The following is a 13,442-nucleotide window of genomic DNA, read 5'->3' as shown; positions in this document are numbered from 1 at the left end:
CGTGATAGCCTGTTAGGGTCAAGGGATTACAGAAATGTCTTGTTAAATCCGGCTGCTGTAGCTGAGTGCTGTGACTGAGTTAGGGACTCAGCTGTCGGAGAGGAGCCTGGGTCCGTGTTGGTGATGAGCTACAGACAAGCATAGTAGAAGCATATCACTACTCCTCTCCTTTGGGAGTTAAGTGATACCCTGTTTTACTCTGAGCGCTATTTTCTTGACAGTGTCACCAGAATTTAGATGAATACACATACATAAACACTAGGGCATTTTCTCCTCTCATCTTTCATCATTGACTGCAAACCGAGCCAAATGCCATCTGTCATATATTTGCACCTTGTATGTTGTGTACACGGGGTTAGGTTAATTGAAGACTCTAAATTGACCGTAGGTGTGAATGTGAGAGTGAATGGTTGTTTGTCTCTGTATGTGGCCCTGCGATAGGCTGGCGACCTGTCCAGGGTGTACCCCGCCTCTCGCCCAATGTTAGCTGGGATTGGCTCCAGCCCCCCCATGACCCTTAAATGGATAAAGCGGTAGACGATGGATGGATGGATGGATGGATGGATGTTGTGTACACTATATGAATGCAGAAATAACTGCAGCAATGAAATCTAAACAGAAGTCTGTTTTTGAATAATGCAGGGTTTACTTTAGGATTACAGCAGCAGAATAGTTGTAGTTGTTGTAGGCAACCTATTGATTCATATATCAGAAGTGCTTCACAACAGTTTATCCGGTGGTGGTTTGTGTCAATATTAAGTGGCAGATTTCTGTTTCTAGAATTTTTTTGTTATTTGTGTACTGTATTTGCTCAAAGGTTAGTTTTGGGGCTTTAATATATTTCACTAGGTTTTGAACTGTCTGAGTGCTACAGAATGCAACAAAAAAGCTGTGGTATGGAAGTCCTATGTATGTGTGAAAAAGGCAAACGTCTTTTTGATCAGTCCAGGGAAAAGTCTTGCCTTGCATCCGACTGTCCCACTGATTCTCCCACTTTTTCTCACCAACACTCACACATTAACAGTTGCACAGTCAGGAAGTAAAACACAAATGCTTTCCACACGCATTAGTGGTATGAGCTTGGAAGACAAAGTGAGCTTGCTAGTCGAGGATTTCTGCAGAAAGCCAGTTGCTCACAAGCTGTTATGTCTCAATATTAAGATGAAGGGTATATCACTTAACCCCTCTCGCCCTGCTTCAAAAAACAGTATCATTATGATAAAGTGGTATAAAATAAGGATCGATGGGCCAAGAAGAGGTGAATTATTACCCCACAGGAAAAGTCTTTTTGGTTTCCTAACATCTCTTCTCCATCTCCCAAGAGTTTGAAAATTTTACACAGAGGATAAATAAGTACAATCTAATAGATACATTTAAGGATCAACAATATGTGATCCTAAATGAGATGGTACAAGAGCATGTTGATTTAGCTAAAAATGTATAGAATTTTTTTGAAACACACAAAAAGCTTTTATACATGCAGGTATTAGTGCATAGGTTCCTGCAGAAAAAGAGTACTGTAATGTCGTCCATTGAAATTATCTTTCCAAAAATCACCAGATGAATTTGGCATAGTTGTAGAAATAAAGAAAATTACTTTCCTACTAAATGGAGATGATCTTTCACACCCATCCAGTCTCTTGATTAACTTATCATTTAAATATATCTCTGTATATATACAGTGTGTATGAATTAAAAAAGAGGACAAAGGATACAACAAATATAGACGATTCTAGAGCTCCAAGTTACCCAGTAAAGTGTCTTTTAAATCACTGTAAATTCAAGATCTTGATAAAATGAGAGGTGCAACACAGTGAAGTCTAAAGACACAAAGAAAAGAGAGCCACATATTGAAATTGTTTGTGTGTTTCAGTTTGGAGGAGCACTGGAGGGTGTGATCAATTCTCACAAATTGGAAGGGAGTTTAGAGCGTACAGTTTGAGGTTCTAGATCTGATGAGTAGGCAGCAGAGGCCCTCCGTAGAAGCAAATCCGAAGAGGCCTCTTGGGACTGGTCTGGTGGTCTGGGAGTCTGGTGAGGGTGGCCTGGAGTCGTCTTGATTGGAGGAGTCATGCGCCCTGGTACTGAGCTACAGGGTTTGGGCACTAGAGTGGGTGAGGAAAAGGGTGAGGGGTAATATCCAGTTTCCAGAGGGGAGTGAGGAGTTTGGTGGCCAAAGGCCTGGGCCATCTCCTGGGGCAGAGATGGATGAGAGCTAGATAAAAGCTTTAGGTCCTCAGAAAAGCGACCCAGTGGAGAATCTCTCCCTGTTGTGTGTGGCTGATTGGGAAGCTGTGAAGGGAGAGAAGACTGAGGCATCAGTAGAGAACTGTGGGATCCTGTGGTACTGGAGGGGTCGCTGTAATGGAAAGTCCTGCCTGCCAGTGGGCTTTGACTAGTAGGACTTGGTGCCACCGGGGTAAGGCAGGGGGAGGCATTTGCTGAACCATACTGGGCCAATGAGGCCAGAGCAGACCTCTCAAGGGATATCTGGTGAGGAAGGAAGCCAGACTGGAGGCCTGATAGGGTAAAATGGCTGAGGGAAGATGGGGAGCCCTCAGCAGGCTGCTGACTGTGCTGTCCTCTGCTGGAGGATGGAGATCCTTGTGGGGGGGAATGAAAGAGGTTTAAGCCGCTGGTAGTCCTGCCTCCCCCAGCAAACTGCTGCAGAGGAGCCACCTGAGGAGGCTTAGGGGGTGGCTGGCTATGGAGAAGCTGGCCAGGCATAGGACTGGATGAGCCAGTAGATATAGGACTCTGACAACGGGGGGAACTAATCAGTCCAGCTGTAATTCCACCAGAACCTGGTCCCACAGGACAAGCTGTAGACCCTCCTATATGGCTGCCCACTGCCCCTCCTGCTGCTCTGCTAGTAAGTCCTCCTGTCCCTCCTACCCCTGGCCCACTTGAACTTCCTCCTATATGGCTAGTTGTTGTAGTTTTTGATCCACCAGAAGCCCTTCCCAACGATCCACTAGGATTCCCCGCCACTCCCATTGATCCACCCGAGGTTCTAACGAACGGTCCTCCAGTGGTCTTCAATACAAGTGATTCTCCAATGGCCCCTGCCAATGATCCCCCCGAAGCCCTTCCAATTGATCCTCTGGAAATCCCTCCCACTGATCTCCTGGCTGCATCTCCTATTGGCCGACAAGTAACACCACCCACTGACTCACCTGATGCCCCTCCTACTAACCTGCCGCAAGTTGCACCCACTGATTCTTCAGATATCCCTCCCATTGATTCCCCTGGGATCCCTCCTACTGATCCACCAATAGCTCCTCCCAAACCAAAATGTCTCTCAGGAGTCGCTTCTGTTGTTCCGGTTGTAAAGTCCTCTCCAGCCCAAGTAATGTCTCCTCCAGTGGCCTCCTCCACTGAACCTCCTTCTGCTCCACCTGATGACCACCCTGTGGCACCACCACAGGCTCCGACAGCTCCTCCAGTTATTCCTGACCCCATGCTTCCACCTGTAGATCCTTGATTGAAGAGGTTGGAGAGAGGCGGGGTGCTGGAGCGAAAGGGCTGTTGACGCTGTGGTTGTGGGTGCAGCTGGGCCATACTAGATGAGGGTGAACCAGAGGATGAGTATGGTCCAAAAGGGGGGGCAGACACCCCTCCTCCACTGGAACCAGACCCACTCCTACTAGGTCCTTGCTGGCCTCTGCTACCTGAAACCTGTTGGCTAGAGCCAGTTGCACCTGAAACTGACTTTACGTGCTGGGCCCGAAAGGAGGTCAGCAATGGCATGTCCACCCCAGTGAGTAGTTTAGAGGGTGTGCTAGAGGGAGAGTCCCGAGCAGAGCCAGTGGCTGTGGATGAAGGAACAAATGTTTGGAACTTCTTAAGCCGACTGGGAGGGTCCTTTAGCGACCCCAGTACAGAAACTGGAGGCCTGAAGAGTGATGATGGGAGGTGGGGATGGTGCGTAAGCGCAATGGCTACTGAGGTGGTGGTGGCTGCTGCTTGGAGAGGAGCCTGGATGAGGGGGGCCCAGATGACAGGGGTAGGCGAGGGAGGCGTCTGGAGTGGAGCGTTCTGCAGAAGGTGTGCGCAGTGGGCCATGTCTCTGTCATGCTGCACAATCTGCTGGATGATCTCATTCTCCTGGTAGTTGAGTACACCAGAGCTGAGATCGTGTTGTACCTTATGTTGCAGGATGGAGTTTTTCTTGCCTTCGAAAGCACATGCACAGACAAACAAACAAAAAACACACACATAGAGAGAGTTAAAGGTTAAAGGATAAAGAGAGATAAAATGAGAATGAGCATAAATCTTCCAGGTAGTTAGAACAAGGTTGACATTTTCGTGTACTCAAATAAGCACCCCATTTTCCAGCAACACTTTATAGTCGAGCAACCTAACACAGAATAAGCTATGAAGGGAGAAAATAAAGAAAAATACGTATATAAAAATCAGAAGTGGGAAAGGGAGGAAAAGAGATTTCAGAAAGAGACAGGAGGACGGAGCAGAATGGCAAAGACAAAGCATAAAAGAGCACAGAATAAGAGAAACCACAAAAGACAGGCGGGGGATACAGTAACTACCCTGAGACAGACGTTCAGAATGCATGACAGCCTAAGGTGTAGGCAATGTTTGTTTAAATAGCTCTTACTGAGATTCCCTAGGTTACACAGAAAAACATAAAGCAAACACTGTACAACAAGGTGCAGGTTCAGCCTGGAAAAAAGCATAAGATATGCTGAGGAAATGAATCAAGTCTGCAAATATATATTGATGTCATATTTTCTCTCCTGTTTTTGGTTGTTAATATCAAAAAGGAAACGTCTTCAAAATCACGGCTCAACCTGAAACCACATAACTCAGTAAAATTTCCTCAGAATAAATCATCTCAGGAGTCAGACAAAATAAATCAAAAATTTTGATATTTATTTTTACAATTTAATGTTGTAGAGTCGCCATGACCGAGGTCAAAGAGTCAAGTTAGTTTTACATCACTATGACAGGCATACTCAGTGACGATCCAACCTCTCAGAGAAATATGTCCAACTCCGACCACAAAGTCCATTAGTCATTGTTGAATGGTCACACAAGTAGTGACGGGGTTAATTCACAGTACTGCCATTTTCAATTAAGGCTGTGAAACCCGAAAATATTGTAAATGCAATTAGGCCTAGATCAATCTCTCAATTTTCTGTCATGACTGCTGGCAGATTATTGGAGGCATTGCTATGAGCTATTGTATGTATTCTGTATATCCAGGTTGACCCTGGCACCACCTGACCCTTTATCACCTGCACTCCTCCAATCAGATTGTGCACAGTCTATCAAGACGGTAATTAATTTTAGTGCTTTGTGAGTGACTTTATATGGGAAGGAGGGTGTACATGAGCATCAAGCCTAGCAGCGTGGACACACGCTGGAGACCATCTCACAGAAACATCCCTATCTGCCCACCACATCTTTTCAAAGCAGCCATTTTCTACAAAGAGACTCCCTTAAGCAATTCCTCTATCTTCCATTCTAAACATAGCTGAGGATAAAACAGAGCATGCAGTGATGGCTGAGTGATGATACAGGCGTGCCTTTCATTGTGAATTTTTCATCTGCCTGGGCCGAGCCTGGGAACAGTGATGGATATGGAGAGAATGCCAATTGTATGTGTAGGAGATGTCACGCAGGGATTTCAAAACCGCAGCTCTATCTGCATGTTTATATGAAGATGACTTTGAAAGTAATTTCAGTCAATGAGTATCAGAGTCAACATTTTTTACAACCCTAACATTTTGTCTGCGAGCTGTGACTCTGGTTTAAAATATATTTTTCCAATTTAACCCAACCATGTCAGAGTGCCGTGTGGAACATACACACCCAGAAAGTAAACCAGAGATATTTGAATCCAATTGGTAATCCCCACTTAATTTACTTAGTAATATACTGACCATGTGAAATTACACTTATAATAAGTTTTTGTTATTATATAAATATTTAAACAATGCCATCTTATGCTTCAATGTTTCGATTATAGCTTATTTTCTGCCACTAACTGCAGACTTTTGATCCTGATCAACGTTTGTGAAATACGGTTGGTGGGCTATTTAAGTTTTATATAATTTTCTTACCAATACGGTCCAGTCTGTCCAGTGCAACAGTTTCAAAGGCCCTCCTCATCATAGGATACTCCTCCAGCACCTCATTGAAGTTGTCGACAGACAGCGAGTACAGGCGACAGTATGTGTCTGCTCGGACACTGGCTGTCCTTCTACCCCGCGTCAGCAAACAAATCTCTGCAAAACACAACGGAGAAAAAAAAAATATTATGTAGTGTGGTTAAATCCTGAGACCAACTTGTATTTTAATTTAAAACAGTTTCACACATGATACATCATGATTGCTCTCATACAACAGCTCTATCATCAACAGATGAAAACATCAATAAAGAATTTCTTAGGCACAGTCACAGATTTGAGAGGAGCAGCCTACAATCACTACAAATCTCTAGAATGTATGTCCTGGTTTTAAATATCCCTCCACACAAAACAATGATTCAAAAGGATTTTGTTTTTAATTATTTTTCACACACACAACACATAAAATACATACAATAAATAATCTTAGTAACACGATGGTTTGCCTGAGGACAAATGCATAAAAACAAAAGTATTCCCCATTCTTATACAATATATACAGTCAAGGTATTGCTACTGGTAAACTATCCTAGTTCTTTGCTGTGTTGGACAAAATATTTCAACCCTGGTACGTAACACGGTAACATGTCGAAGACCAACCATTTCCCCATAGTTAATAACAACACCATGATTTAACTTTAGCTTTTTCAACATGACGTAAAGCGTATGGTTATATTCATCTCAGCAAAACAACACACTATAAAAACTTTCTCAGCCAAGTGGGAAATCTAGAGTTGTTTCATTTATTTTAGCATTAAAAACTAAAACTTTTCTGTAATCCACCACTGCAGCACTTAGTGCCTTTTTTAGAGCTTAGAGGTCTGCCAGGCCTCATCTGCCATGTCTGCTCAGGAAAATACTGCTCCATTAAACAAGCTGCACTGTTGTAGAGCTCTGGCAAAGAGACAGTGTGTGTGTATGTGTGTGTGTGTGTGTGTGTGTGCGTGCATGCGTACGTGTGTGCGTGCGTGCATGTGCAGGTCCAATGTCTGTACTGCATACAGATGACGCATGTGCCAGCATTCACAACTAGGCACAAGTAGGATGGGTCTATACGAGAGCCTGTGTCTGCATATGGAGTGAGTGAGTGTGTGTGAGTGTGTGTGTGTGTGTGTGTGTGTGTGTGTGTGTGTGTGTGTGTACACAAATGGATGTAAACATACTATACTGTATATGCGCATGCCATTTAATTTATTCATGAGACCAAGGCAGTATGGGAGAGGTGGTAGTGAAAATACAAGCTATATCTTCTATATGTACACATTATATCTAATGTATATGAATAAACTTATATGAAGGTGTGTGTGTGTGTGTGTGTGTGTGTATATATATATATATATATATACACACACACATATATATATATATATATATGTATAATCCTATAAAGTGTATGCATGTGTATTTATATAGACAGGAATTAGGTTACATTGACGCAGGTATTTGTCGGTGTGCCATGTTTTCATACACATTCCCTTGGTGTCTTTTCTCTTTGGATTTCCGCCCTGTTCAACCCTCACTTCCCGTCTTCGCTACCCCTCTTTCTCAGAAACCATTTCAGCTCAGCCACACAAACACACAGACACATGTGCACTCACTTCTCTCACATGTTTTGTCTTTCAAGACACTGGCCGTCAATGAAAGGTTGTTGCATGCAGGTTTTGTTTTTGTCTTTAACTAACGTGTAGCCACACATACAGCTGAGCCACCTTGTAATGAATGCGGAAATGCCCACTTTAATCAATAACATGCGTAGTCCTGTATGTAGTGTTTGTTTTTGTATGTGTGTATGATGACAGTGAGCTTTGTGGGTGTGCATATAAAAAATGTCATAATGAGACTGGATGTGTTTCAGGGGCTGGTAACATCATGTCAACTCCTCCCACCCCCTTAAAAGCAGTGCTTCTATTGACATTTAACAAAACCACGATTCCCAGTCTTCTGAAGATACAGTACATCCCTACACAAGATGCATGCAACATTTTCACAATGTCAACCTACGGTACGTAGCATTCACGGCACATTAACTGCATTGGATTGCAATAGATTGTACAGGACTTTGTATTCTTCTGGTCACTGAGTGTGAAACGGTTATGATTGTACGCAATGGTTTGAAAATTGAGATAGGGTAACAGATAAAGGGAGAGGGAATGCATGATGTGACAGGACAGTGAACGAGGAATATGCAGTGCATATGAAGCATAAGAACAACATCGTATGTAGTGTGCTGCTGTTTGTGTGTGCATGGGCGTGAGAGAGAGCATGGGTGAGTGGATGATGGCCGGGTTATCCCATAGAGCTGTGTGAATGTGAAAGATAAAATACCATGCTCTTCTGTGTGTGCACAATGTGTGTTTGCACATGTGATTGTGAGTGTGTACTCTCAGTGTGTGCTGGCGGGGCAGCCCTGGTCGTAGCTGTGCCGGGGGTCCATTTCCCGCAGCACTGCTCCAGTAATCCCCTCTGGAGAGGAGCACCGTGGCTCTGTATTAAATCCTCTTGTCCCGTGGCTTTCTGGATGAAGCCAATACTGCCAAGATGAGGCGTTGAGCTGCTGTGAGCCCTCTGGCCTCATATAACTGTCTTTGCAGCAGGCAAGTGAAGCCCAGACACTTAGCGGTGCCATGGCAGGGTATGGTGCAACCCGCCTCGGGCTACACAATAAGAGATTAGCGGACATCTCTGCTGAGGGGCTATATGCAGGCGGCTGCTCTGAAGATCAGCGCTGTCCTGAATATCTGAAAATGTAACATTGTGAGCCAAGAGAAATGTGGCGTCCAAATTAAACAAGGGTTGTATTTGGTGATAGTGGATTCAATATGGCTGAATGATGTGCAAAGACTATGTGATTATGTTGACCGGTATTCTGCAATATGGGGCAAGATTTCAGTGGGAATGTTTGTCATTTTTTTGCATTTGATTTTCACTGAAAATAATATAAATATGATGATGGTGAGATTTTTGCCCGGGACTCTCACCTTGTCAAAATTTTAAGCTCCTGCGATTTGGATGTTGCACTCGACCATACTGTGTTTTTGGTTCGATCAATTGTTCAGCTCTACTTTCATGTAAATAGAAAATATGTATGATGGGCTTCATACATGTATTTTGGAGAAAAACGGTTAAAAAATGAAAATGGTTTGTTCAGTAGACGGTTTCATAGACAGCAACCAAAACATTTGCTCCCTACTTAGACTTAGTCCCGTATATCATTATTTATCCTATATTTATTTGGATGTTTATTATGTATTCATTCCATGTTTATTTGTGTAATAATTGTGTGTGAAATGTGAACTTCTGCATGCTGCACTGTTAAACCCGAGACGACTTTTGAGGACGGTTTGTGGGTAACATTCAGTTTATTTGTGAATGCTCTACTCCCACTGCTTACTCACATCTCCTGTGACTCACTGCATGAAATCACAGAATGGGCTTTGTTGGTGTAGCTCTGCCTGTACTCTGTAAGTGTGTTTTCTCCTCAACCTGACGATCAGCTTCCACAGACATTCATTCCTGTGTGGTCCTCACTGACAAAGAGATGACTCATAATCAATCTAAAATTGGGGACTTTGTTGGCTCAAATTAGCAAAGCTATAACACCGCCAAGATGCAAGATAACCAATATATGCTGCTTTGAGGTTTATCTGGCCCAGCAGCGATATCTGTTCCTGAATCTGTGTTCAGGAAACCACTGACATAGTTTCCAGAATAAAAACTCCACTAGGAGATTTTATTTAAACATAACGCTGATGTGTTTAATTTTCACACTTCGGCGACAATGCATTCATCAAAAAATGAATGAGAGCAATTCAAATTGATGCTCTGAGTAGGGGGGAGTAAGACGTCATGTGATGTGACCTTGATGAGAAAAAACACATGATGCAGCCTTTTTGTCCCGGGCTCTTATTAGAAAGACGCTGCGCCCAGAATCCCTTGCACCAGCTTTCAAAGTGGGGAGCAGACTGCGAGCCACGCGGGACGTCAGTGTACAGAAACGTGTTTGTGCACGTGCGACTGAGCAAGCAGGGGCGAAAAAAACGGAATATAAGGCAGCCTGTGTACAGTGCGCTGCTGTCTTCACATGCTCGTGTGCATTTCTGCTTGTACACTGTGACACAAGGGGGACAGTGAAATTTGTTGTCTTTCTTTGTTAGTGGTATATGTGAAGGAACACTTGAAACCCTTTCTATGAGATTACATTTAACTCAATAGGAATTTAAAGTTTGGGCGATCAAAGCTTTTCTCTCTCAGTATAACTTTTCCAACTACAGCTGCATTAAAATCTACATTATTGACTATGAGCAGGTACAGCACAACATGCAGGTATTGTATGTATGCATGTGCAAATGCTGGCCTTTCAAAAATGCTCTTAAATAACTTCAACTCGTGTGTGTGCCTCAATCTTTATATGACTCCATGTGTGTGTGTGTGTGTGTGTGTGTGTGGTTGTACCTGCCTCCCTCCCTGCTCATAAGTGTGCATGGACGTGAGTTAATGAGTATGAGCAGGGCTGCTTGGTCTGTGATGAAGTATCTGTGTCCTGCAGCCCGGTTTGGCAAAGCTCACCTGGATTCTGAGTCCCGCTGTCAGCTCCCATCTCCCTCCCCGACACTGCCCACAGCCCGCGGAGTGTACGCTCTCTAACCTTTGAAGGATCGGCAGCGGGCTGCCTGATTCCCCGTGACATGCCATGCTCACTCGCTCACAGCATTAGCATAGCTGCTGCGCGAACACCTTCCGTTTCGGCTAGCATTGCCTAGGCAGGTAGAGGAGATCTGGTGTTTTTCAGCACCGCAGCTGAAGCTGGGGGTCCTGTCGCATCTTATTGAGTCTCTTCATAACCCCCTGAACGGGGGCTGGGTGACGTTTATGTTGGTGAGGAACAAAAGACCCAGTAAAAAAAAACAATTCAAGGACCAGATGTTTGTTTGGACAGTATGAACTAGGGATGTCCCGATCCGATATTCAGTATCAGTATTGGGGCAATATTGGCCAAAATGATTGGATATCAGAAGAAACAAGAAGTAATATCTGATTCGATACGTTACAGTAAACATACCAAATAAAGGCCTATTTACGTATCTACTAAGCCTTGAATGACATTCTGGCATCATATTTAACAGTTTACAGTTCAATTAGTCTTTTGCTTGTCTGAATGGTTATGTGAGAAATAAAACAGCAGTATTCCATAACTCAGTCATGTTGCTGGCTATGTGTGTCTGCCTTTAGGGGAGTTGATCATTTGTTCATTGTTGAGTATGAGGTTTTAGATGCCTATGTTAAGCAAAGTGCATCCTGAACAATGCATTATTCATATTTTATTTTACGAGTGGGGAAAAGATTGTGTCAGATTAGTATCGGATCGGTATCGGCAGATACTCAAGGTTGCAGGATCGGACACGAAAAAGTGGTATCGTCCCATCCCTAGTATAGCAAATGCAATATTCAGCCCATGTTTGGTTTAATAGGTCTTAATGGCATTTATTCTGTTCTATTTTTGCGATGTTGTGATGCTGTTGGCATGATGGCAATGTCACCTCTGTCCACCACATTGTCCATTATCCATGTCCCCCAGAAGATGAAGATCAATGACATTGGTGATCTCCCCACCTTACCTTGAGAGGTTCACATTTGTGGTTTTGAGTGGAATCACTTTTAGATGGACTGTGGTGAAATTTGGTGCAGGCATCCATGTCCCCCTTCCGATCGTTTGAAATAACTTTGGTCATTCCATCACTTTACATCCAGTCCAATCATGACGTCTCGATTCACTTTTTTTCTCATCAACAATTATGACTGAATATTAACATTGGCCAGTGCAATAAGAGACCTTGCAGTAGAGAGTAAGTTAGAGAGAGTAATAACCTTGAGTGTATAAAAAAAAAGGAAAAGAAGAGATCAGAAAAAGCATGAACCACAAGCATTGGGCCCATACTTATACAAAAGACGACACTCCCCTCACTCACAACAACAACAAGCCCAACGTCTCACAGCGCCTCGTGTCATATCTCAACACACTGCATCAAAACACCGCATTGTATCGTTCATCATCTAACAAGCCTGTCATGTTATATGAGAGCACTCTATATATTATCATATTCTTCATTCTGTCACTCAGCAGCTGCCGTGCCTCAGCCCTCCAGGTGAAGCTGCTTCAGAACAAGAGGTGCAGAGGTGTTAACTGGGTTAAGGACGGGGAGGATTACCTGGGCCTTTGCTGCTGCCAGCCTCTCTCTCTGACTCACTCAGTCAGGGTGGTCATTTGGCAGCTTGATAGACCAGTCATTCTGGGCTCAGGGGGGGGGGGGAGGGGTAAAAAAACAATAGGGGAAGAGAGGCGAGATGGCAGGAGTATTAGTTCTCTAACCCAGGCCTTTACAAGACTACGGATGTAAAGACCATATTTACAGGGAACCAATCAGAGGCTGGCCACAAAAGATGACACAGGAGATTGCAAACTGTGCAGTCAACTTTCTCCCCTCTTCCACCACCTCCAATTCTTTCTTTTTCGCCTGGCCACTCACAGGGCTGCGTCGCAAACCCACTCACTCGGAGGACAAGTGAACCATCGTAGTGGTGCAATCAGAGGCAGCTTTTGAGAAGCGCCATTGACTGGCATGCAGGGCCACCGCAAGGTCACTGAGCCCCACTCCAACCAAGAGAGAGCCGCAGTCGGCACCGGCAACACATCAATTACTGGAGGCAACAAAGGATTAACTATAGCAACAAAATAACCTGCTCCGTCCGGGCAGCGGAGATGCTGCCTCGATAAGTGTTTCGATACTGAACTACAAGGAGAGAAGGAGGCAAGCGATGGAGCGGGAAGGAGGGGTGCGTGTTTTCTTTCTGAGCCCAGAGCAGCATCCAGAGAACGGGCTTGGCAGCGATCCATGTGTCCCTTGGCGTTAGTACTGAAGTCACATCACATTTCCCCTATCCACTGGATCGCTGTGTGCCCAGCCGACGCTCCCGTCCAGGACATGTCGTGTCCACTTTAGACTTTAGGCTCTCCGGCTCGAGATAATCCAACAGCTAACAAACTGGAGCAGACTGCTAAGTATATAATTGTGTAAATAATTCAGGTTGTCTATGAATGAATGAGCTATGGTATACGAGCTTGCCGCCATGCTGACGGCCACACGCGATCTGCTGTACCGTAAACCGTGGCCTGCAAACACTGAGTGTGCTTGACAAATGACGAATGCTCTTCTGCAACTGGCCAACTTCCGCTGCTCATCCTCATGATCACAAGCACACCCCGTCAAACGCGCAAGGATCAAAACACTGCAGATG

At 44.3% G+C, this 13,442-nt stretch overlaps 1 protein-coding gene across 1 annotated transcript in view; it reads right to left on the bottom strand.

Annotated features, from left to right (window-relative positions):
* Nucleotides 1-465: 465 nt before the first annotated feature.
* The window catches only part of hcn4 (hyperpolarization activated cyclic nucleotide-gated potassium channel 4), a 62,245-nt gene continuing 49,268 nt past the window's right edge, over nucleotides 466-13,442 (bottom strand). The window contains exons 8-9 of the mRNA XM_047331684.1: nucleotides 6,084-6,248; nucleotides 466-4,175 (exon numbers count right to left, since the gene is read on the bottom strand). Of these exons, the coding sequence (XP_047187640.1) occupies nucleotides 1,906-4,175; nucleotides 6,084-6,248 (2,435 nt within the window). The 3' untranslated portion in view covers nucleotides 466-1,905. The remainder of the gene's footprint in view (nucleotides 4,176-6,083; nucleotides 6,249-13,442) is intronic.

This window comes from Scophthalmus maximus, chromosome 4, assembly GCF_022379125.1.
Source record: "Scophthalmus maximus strain ysfricsl-2021 chromosome 4, ASM2237912v1, whole genome shotgun sequence".
NCBI lineage: Eukaryota > Metazoa > Chordata > Actinopteri > Pleuronectiformes > Scophthalmidae > Scophthalmus > Scophthalmus maximus.
Note: the sequence above shows the minus strand (reverse complement) of the source record. Positions and strands in the feature narration are given on the sequence as shown.